The 9,511-nt window shown below is 29.7% G+C and overlaps 1 protein-coding gene across 1 annotated transcript; it reads right to left on the bottom strand.

Moving 5' to 3' along the window:
* LOC137837034 (rhamnogalacturonan I rhamnosyltransferase 1-like) lies at positions 1-3,964 on the bottom strand. The gene is made up of 9 exons (XM_068645855.1): positions 3,625-3,964; positions 2,804-3,204; positions 2,375-2,442; positions 2,203-2,291; positions 1,917-2,082; positions 1,541-1,830; positions 1,247-1,451; positions 1,012-1,169; positions 1-633 (listed from the first exon to the last, which is right to left on the bottom strand). The coding sequence occupies exons 2-9, from the start codon at positions 3,123-3,125 to the stop codon at positions 387-389; spliced, it is 1,545 nt and encodes a 514-aa protein (XP_068501956.1). The 5' UTR covers positions 3,126-3,204; positions 3,625-3,964; the 3' UTR covers positions 1-386.
* Between the last annotated feature and the right edge of the window lie 5,547 nt (positions 3,965-9,511).

Below are 9,511 nucleotides of genomic sequence, written 5' to 3'. Positions count from 1 at the left end.
TTCCAAGAGACTTCAGCGTTGTTGTTCATTCATCTTCTATTATTTCAGCGCTAACTATGAGTATTTGGTAAAGAACCATATTTGAAATTATAAAAAGACATAAAGTTAATAGTAAAAAGTACTCTACACATCTTTTGCTCTTCTTTACAGTATAGAAGATATAACTCCACTTTGCTGTTGCTTTACACAAGAACCTGTTCCTCAAAACGTGAAATTTATCCAATTTTATCTAAATGATTCCAGCGAGGAATAGCCCACGTTCCTTGTGTTCATTGAGATCCTAATTCATGTACAGAATCAGGTCCTCCCCTGAAGTAAATACCAATTAGCATTGCCTTCTGATGGAACAAACTGTTTAGAGGAGGCACGTGTTAGATAAGATAGGATCATGGGCTACTCAATGGTTCATCTTGGAACTGAAAACACTCCTGTGGATTGGAATAAAAATAGTCTTCTTCTTTGGGTCTGTCTGGAATTATAATTCTTCTTTTGGGGTTTCCCATTCTATTGGCATGAGTTTTCTTCACCATAATGGAAAACTCATCCCAGCTTAGTGACCCATTGGTGTATTGATCTATAAGGTGCACCACATGCTTTCTATCAAGTAACATAGTCCTTTTGAAGCCTAAAAATCTGAAGAACAAGAAGCATGATATTAGTAAAAGGAGAATAAAATCAGTATCAGAGTATATGATATCAAACAATCTCGACAGATGATTTTGGCACCAATAACAAAACCTAGACGAAGAAAAAGACTTGTTTGCAAGTGCACTCAATGGCTCAGATAATGTAGCATGGACAAAAATAATAATGTGAAAGTAAGATTGTGGTGCTTGTTAAGTTGTTCAATCAATCATGAGTTTCCCCATATTATATGGATATCATTTGTCAAAAAGGAGGGAAAAGATCATAGATTTCATTATATACTGAATGAAATCAACACATCTAACCAAGGATGAGATCAAAGAAGATGACTCAAGGTAAAACATCTTGCGTGATAGTAAGTAATACCTTCGGTGTCCTTCCACAACCTTAGCCATGTTCCCATCATACGTTGGAATGAAGATATCACTCTCTAGAGACACAAGGTAATCCAGTGCAGCCATTTGTGATGAGTGGTTTTGAAAATACTTCAAATCTGAAGGTTCGAGCAGAGTTTCCTTCCTCACCTGTTGAAGTTAAAGCACATATAGGTTACATAATAACATATAAACATAGAAATATGATTTTGTCTCTTTCTACTGACCACATTTGGGAAAGTTGCTCGTAAACTTGCCATCCTTCTCTCTCCATCGTATATTTCTCCAGCAGCAATATAAATTTGAATACTTTGATCTATGCCTAGAGCTGTCAATACCAGTGTAGTCTCCTCGGGTGTCAAAGGGCATAGACCATCTTGTCTCTTAAGCTCAGAATTAATAACTTTTTCCTTCCACCAGGGATAAGCATATCTGAAAAATGCAATTTTCCAATATTATATTCAATTTGAGAAGCAAAATTGCACAGTGACACTGACACATTAGTTCAAGATTTAACATACCTCATTGTTGTGAGTTCCTCCACCTCCCTGCTGTCACATCCATGAGTACAGCCAGAGAAGGCCAACATGTCCATCTCATATCTAAGGTGAAGTACAAGGAAGGGTCCCTTTTGCCTCAAAATTTTGACTATCTTCCTACCAAGTTCTTCTATCTGGGAAGTAAACCTCAGAGCATTATAATTTACACGGCATCGCAGCCTTTGAATCTTCAAAGGTAGTCCATTATTGGCAAGTCGAGCATCAGTTCTGTTTAGGTGCACAACCTTGTGTTTCAGTAACAGAGGAAGGATCTGCGATAAGCAAGTAGGAAATTCAGCTGAATTCAAGTAACCAAAAAATTGATAAAGAAAAGAAGTCATGTTAACTGAGTAAACACCTGCTTTTCATAGTATGATATGTTCGACCAGCTAACTGGCGGTAATGAGTAGAATAATCCTTGTTCAACTCTTCTCTTGAGCCTAGGTGGTAGTTCCTTTAATATTCTAACCTCATCTCTCAAGGATCCAATGAAATTATCTACATCAAATATGTCTTGGAACTCACTGCCACATCAAGGGAACAGAAATGAGGACACCATTTCAATTAAGAAATCAAGAAGACAACCATGGAAATAAACACTTCCTGAACTAAAATCATGATGTAGCAATAGGAAATATGAAAACCTTGGATCAGCCCAGAAAGATGTTTTATCCAGCTCCGGAACTATGAGAGTAACATTTAAATGTCTTGCAATAGTAACCATGTCACATATCTGTACAAGAACAAACAAAAGTTAGAGAAAGACAGAATCAGACTTTGAATGTTGCAGTGAATGTAATAAGCATTGGCACTCACAGCTGCTCGCATTTGGTTGAGTCCTCCATTGCACGAAACCATAAGATAACCATTATTCTTATGAATCCCTGATAAAAAGAATCATCGTATTCCTCCTCCAGTCATAACTAGTCATAAAATTATTTAGCACATACATATATACAAAGCTTAAGAAAGTCACCATTCTTTGAACAAAAATCACAGACCCTCAAATAAGGAATTCCCTATCCTTAAAGAAATCCTTAAAATAGTTTTTGAAAAACAGTTCGCAGCCGCAATTTTGACTGCCTGATTAAAACTTTTGGGGTGTCTGCGACCACATCGTCATAACAAACACAGTCGCATCGGCCGTGTATATTGCATTTTCCGGCAATACCAACTGCGAAACTGAGATCGCAACCGCAAGTTAAAACCTTAAAGATCAATTTATGTGACAAAACAAGTACTTACTTTTGGGTGGAAGCACAACCTTGGCTGGAAGAAAAGCCTTGGCAATTACTGGAGATTCATCTTGGTGGCTGAAACAATGAGGCATGCCCTTCAACAACCTTGGTCCCCAAAACTCCCCAATTGCCATCAGCTGAACCACACAAGTCCAAAGTATCACTGTAGTGATGGCACGGGCCATCCACACCCTGATCCTAGGTCTCACAATCAACCTTTTGGACTTGACAATTTCATCACCACCCAAAACATTGAACCCCATATCCATCTCCTCACTGTCACAGTGATCACCTTTTCCATCAGAAACCTTTGCCCATCTCAACATCATTGCCTTTTTATGTTCTTCACTTTCTGCTTACACTCCAATCGGTGGCGTGAGGTTAACTCCTCGGTCTTCAATCAGGGGCCTTAAAAAACAATTAAAAGGATGAGAAACAGAAAAAAAATCTTGAATTCAGTGATGCTATTAAATGCCATGAATCAAGGCCAAAACCAATGTTTTGAGGATTGAAGTTCGTTTAGATCTTCAGCCAAAAATTAAAGGCTAATTAAACGAAAACCATTGACCTCACACTAGTAATTAACATAAGAAACCAAAAAAGGAAATAATAAACCCCCCATACCCCACAAACAAGGAAAATCTCCAAATTAATTCGCATCAGCAAGTGACACCTTGAAACCATAAAACCACATTGAATTTTCAGAATCCATATCATTAAAAGATTGTTATCATTGTGACTTTCACCCAACAATGACAACTGGTATAACCACTACACTACATTCAAGATCATGCAAGTAAAAACCATGAGCACGACATTGAACAATACCCAGAAGAAAATCTGTGAATTTAAACTGAAATTCACTCAAATGTGTCTAAATTCACAGGTTTCCAATTGCATTGCAGAGGTGACTGAGCTGCAACAGAGAACAAAAGAAAAAAACTGTGTAAAAGAGTGTTGTGAGTTTCGTGTTAGTTGGAACGATATTGGTGAAGAAGGTTGATTTTGTAAGATGGGAAGTGCTAATTTTCCGTCGGGTTTCCCGGTTAGATTCCGGCGACAGTCGCCGGAGAAGAGAGGTGGAGAAGGAAAATGGAAAGAGTTGGTATAAAAAATGAAAATGAAGGAAAAAGAATGCTATAATTAAGGCGGTAGAGAAGGTAGCATTAGTAAGAGAGGTGTATGTGGGACCCTTTTAACTGTAACAAACCCCACTTTCCATTTTTTTTCTATTTATTATTATTTTATTATTATTATTATTCCCTTCAATTTTATTCTAGAGTTTTCACTTCCACCAAACTTAAATTTCATTTTTTTTTCTAACCGAAGACCAATTCTAGAATAATAAAATAGAATAAATGTTTCATTTTGTGAATGACAATTTTATTCTAGTAAAGTGAAATAACTAAAAGACAGTAAAAGTTTTCATGCATTTTTTCTTCTTTACTTTTTATATGTTTTTTTTTTTCATTATATAACGACAAATCTTACTTGTTCGAATGATTGAACTTGAATTTTTTAAGTAAAGCTTTTTAAGAATAAACATTTGTAAAAAATATAATTGAAAGATAATATTCACTTAAAATATATTAGATATGATAAATAATTTCAATTTACTAAGAATTAAAATTTAAGAATTTATACTCTCTTTAAATCATTCAATATGATAAAAAGATAATTCTTCTGATAGAAATAATAGATTATTCTTTAATTTCGAAAAACTTGTATAAATATTGTAAAATTATTTCTGAACAACCTAATATATTTTAGTGGTTTTCTTACAAAAAAAAAAATTCTTTTATAACAAACATTAATTTGAATAATATAAAAGCTACAAAACTTAAATAGAGATAATTAAAAATTAGAAAAACCAAAATCATCGTAAAAAATAGTTTATTAATTGCATTTTAAAGCTCTATTATGAGTTAATTCTCTGATATACATTATACATTTTTTAATTTAAAAATTAATAAAAATACCAGATAAAATGTTCTTCCGAATATGTATCTTAACTTCTCATAAAGATATATCTATATAAATGCATATTCTAAAACATCATTGTTTTTTAAAATGCTTTTTATAAAAAAATTTACAAAACCATTTTTGTAAGGAAACTGATAATCCTTGCCTTTTTTTCTATTTATTCTTCTCTCCCTCCCATATCTCAAAATAAAAAATAAAAAATTGTTGTTCTTTTATTAATATGTTGTTTCCCCATTTAAATCAAAATTAATTAAAAGAATAAATCTCTTTTAATTAATTTCTTTTATTTCCTTGTTTGGTGGCTATAAAAGCTTGATTTTAGGTTAAAAATAAAAAAACAAAAGGAAAAAGGGTTTTGGTGTTGAACTCAATTAGCAGCTAAATAAAAAATATTTTTTTAATAACTTTTAAGTTTGTTAAAGTTTGAAGTGATAAGTAGGACTAAATTAGTCAATCGAGTAAAATTAGGATCAAGATCTTGAAATAAGACATTAAATTCGAGAATTTATGAATAAAAAAAATGTATTAGTTAGAAGAAAAAGCATCATTAATTATAGATGACAAGTAAAGTTATACAAATATCAGTCTCAAGCAAAATTGGTAAAAACACGATTCATCAAGTAAAAAAATAGTAATTTAGCTTTTGAAAGTGAGTATCAATTAATTTATTTTTAAAAATTATAAAAATGTTATTTAATTAATCTCTAAAATTACAAAAAGAAGGGTATTTTTTTATTATTATTTCAGCAAGTAAAATGATTCTATAATAATGAAAGTTGGTGGTACAATATATAAATGTGACATGTTGTTTAATTTAGTACATGAAGTTATTTTATATGAATGAATTCCAAGAAGGTGCAATAAGAATAAGAAACATTTGATGAATCAAATCCCATTGGATTCATACACCCAATAATAACTATAGACAAATGGACAAAAAGCTTATATAAGGAATAATTATTGAGATGAAAACAAGTTATTTAAATGAGGCAAAATGATGGGAAAGAGACAACAAAAAATAAATTAATTAAGAAGAAGATTACATCATAGAAAAAATTGTCACCCACTTAGAAATAATACATGAATACCTAACAACAATAACTTTAATGCTTAAGTTTTTTTAATAAAAAAATGGCATGTGCTAAGAACTAATAACCCTAGCCAATAAAATAAAAAAGATAAGTGTATGCTCCAAATAGTACTAATGCTAAGGACTTAAGAGGCAAAAATAAATGTTCTACATATATAATAAGGGTGTGAATTTGATTAAAGGGAATATTAGTTTAATTTGGACAATTTGTTTGATTTTATTTTGTTTTACAAAGTGTCTAATCCACTATACTTTAGATAAAGTAATTTCTTGAAAAAATAAAAGGAATAAATATAAAATAAAAAAAATACACATGTGATAGTTTTACTCTTTTATTGGTTAAATTGTAATTTTGATTTCTTTTTAAATTTTTTGTTTAATAAGTTAATCCATCTATTTGTTTCATGATTTCAATTTTACAATCTAATTATTAAAATTATAAAATAAAAATAAAAAAACGAAAATCGTGAATCAGTCATTAAAAAAGCCAATAATTTTTTACATGTTTATTTCTTAAAATAATTCTTTTGCATCTTTTCTTATATAAATAAAAATAAAAACTTGTTAAAGATTAAGAAAATATAAAAGAATAAAAATAACAGACGTGACAACAAAAAAAATAAAGAAAATTTCAAGGAAAGATTACAAGAGAAAAATTTAAAGTTTTATAAGAAAATTAAAAAATTTCTTAAAACTCTTATATTGTAATTTTTTTTTTTGAAATATCTTATAATCTAAAGTCATAAAAGAGAAAAAAATTTCAAATGTAATAGAGTCAAATGAAGAGTTTCAACCAACACATATAACTTTATAACTTTCACAAGTATAATGATTAGTTATAAAACTCTTATATTATAGGTTTTTTTTAGAATATTCTACGTGCTTAATTAAGACACATGGAATATGTCAATCTTAATTTTAGGAAAGTCATCATGAGTTTTTCTTTAAATCAAAGTATTACTTTCTAAATTTAAGTAACTATTTAAATATTTTTCTAATACAAGGAATTATATTATGCTTATCTATTTTAGGAATTAACGGAAGAGTTAAGTATAAGATTTGGAGAGTCAACTCTATATTAGTGTTTCTTTTCTTTAAGCTTGTTTTTTCTTCTTCCTAGTCCGGATTTCGTGTTTATAAAAGGAGATTTTTCCCATTTTGAAAAATCACTTTTGAAAATTAAATAAAATTATCTTTGTGAGTTCACTTTGAACGAGTATTACACTCTTGTTTTAGCTTTTATCTTAAAAAAATGTTCAAGTGACGAATCTTCTTACACTTATCTTTTGTGATTCATCACAAAGGTAACTTGCTTTTCTCCATTTCTAAGTCTCAATAAATTTTCTATTTCATTTTACAACTTTTCTTGTTTTCTTTTTTGTTTTGTTTTGAAATCCCAAGCCTAACCTATACTTCTTCTTGCTTCCACCATAATGGGAATTCTCTCATGGGTCTTTTGCGAACACCTCAAGAGTTTATCATTCAAACTTTCTAAGGTTTACATCACTCTATTTATAGTAAAATGAAATATTGATCATAAAAACATTGCTAGATTAAGATTTCGATGAATTGGGAAAGTATAGATTTCTTTGAATTGATTAAATTTGAACTTAATAAGTATGATTAAACCTTACTCAAGTTATGGACAATAAATAAATTATTTGATGAAATATGCATCAATCTAGGTAAAGAGAATTAGTATTACATTTTTACAATGTAATGGTTGTTTTGATGTATAAATTATATGGAATTTAAAGATATGTGAATAATACAAATTTTTGAATGGGATTGACGATTTGTGTTTATATTATTGTCCTTGTAAGTATGAGGTGTAAAATCCCTTTATAGATGATGAAAATGTTTGGAAAAAATTGTTTTATAGTTGCTTGGCGTGCTCTTGGTACAAATATCATTCGAGCAATGTGTTGTTGTTCAAGTGATACCCAATCACTAATCATTGCACTTACTATTATACATCGCCTAAGAGATATGATGTATAACTCAAGCGATAACTTGTAACTTGAGAGAGAGACTCACACAATTCTCTCTTCTTTGAAAGCATATGGCTTAAGCATTCTGCAAGATATTTAAGCGATATGGCTTGTGTCTCAAATGTTGTTTTAAATGCTTAGGCATCATGACATGGACAAAGTACATGTGTCCTTAAGGTGCGTGACTCAATCACTAATCATTGCACTTACTACTATACATCGTCTAAGAGATATGATGTATAACTCAAGCGATAACTTGTAACTTGAGAGAGAGACTCAAACAATTCTCTCTTCTTTGAAAGCACATGACTTAAGCATTCTGCAAGATATTTAAGCGATATGACTTGTGTCTCGAATGTTGTTTTGAATGCTTAGGCATCATGACATGGACAAAATACATGTGTCCTTAAGGTGCGTGACTCATAATTTGTGTTCTGGACGCTCAAGTGTCCAATGGTGGCAGGTTGACTTTAAAACTTGTTAAAATATTTTCAACAAATAGTTATTACTCAAATACTAATAAAAACATTTAAGTGACAAAGTAGTCGCGGGAACAATATATATTTGTGGTAGATTAGTTAAATCAACTTATATACATGTATATGTGTTCATATATATATGTATATAAGGATTGACTCTGGTTGGATGGTATTAAATGAGTGATTTGTGTGATTCTTGATAAATGTCCATAGATGATTGGAAGGTATTATACATTGAATAAGAGACACAAAGATGATATTTACATTAGTAATTTTTACATGAACTTAATCAAGTGTGATAAAAAGAAACCCCGAAATATAAATTATAAAATTAAAAATCCAAATCAACTAAAAATGAAAATATAAAGAAAAATAAGGACTTTATTGACAACACATAATCAAAGTCTTGCTACACTATTTAACAATCAAAACTACTTTATTTAATCTTCCATGAAGTTTCAATCAATGAGGCCAATAATATATCATTGTTCTCCGTGATTACATTTGATAAGAAGAACCTTTATATCTCATATAGCTGATCTGTTGTCAACAAACCAATCAATCACTTATACTTAGCTTAGAAATTAAAAGATTTGGTGATGGAGATGATACTTTTCAATTATAATAAAATATATGTATAGTTAATGATTTATAATATTCATCTTGGAAATTTAAGTTCATGTGTATATAAAATAGCATCCTAGCAATAAAAGATTTTATACTCCCACATTGTTTCTTTTTCATGGTTAGAATTTTGAAAGAAATTTTATTTATTTGTTATTATTTTTAAGTTTTAATGTGAATTAATTATTGTGTTATTATTTATATATTCATTTTTCACCTAGTCTTATTGAGATTATATATATATATATATATATATATATATACACGGTAAAATATATATTTTTTATAAATTTGTTAAACTAAAAAATTTCTATATTTCTTAATTTCTTCAAAATAACCTTAAACAATACTTAAAAAAAATAAAGAGAGTACTTTCTTAACTGTAGAAAAAAAAATAAAAATATAACTCCACCATTATATAAAAAGAATATACTATTTTGTAAATACATATAGTATTATTTTTTTATTTGATAATTCTATCCTTTAATAATGAGAAATATATATTTTTTAAAATCTTCAAAGACACATGAAGACTTAAAAGATACATG

This window comes from Phaseolus vulgaris, chromosome 4 (assembly GCF_000499845.2).
Source record: "Phaseolus vulgaris cultivar G19833 chromosome 4, P. vulgaris v2.0, whole genome shotgun sequence".
NCBI lineage: Eukaryota > Viridiplantae > Streptophyta > Magnoliopsida > Fabales > Fabaceae > Phaseolus > Phaseolus vulgaris.
The sequence above is the reverse complement of the archived record's forward strand: the minus strand, read 5'-3'. Positions and strand labels throughout refer to the sequence as shown.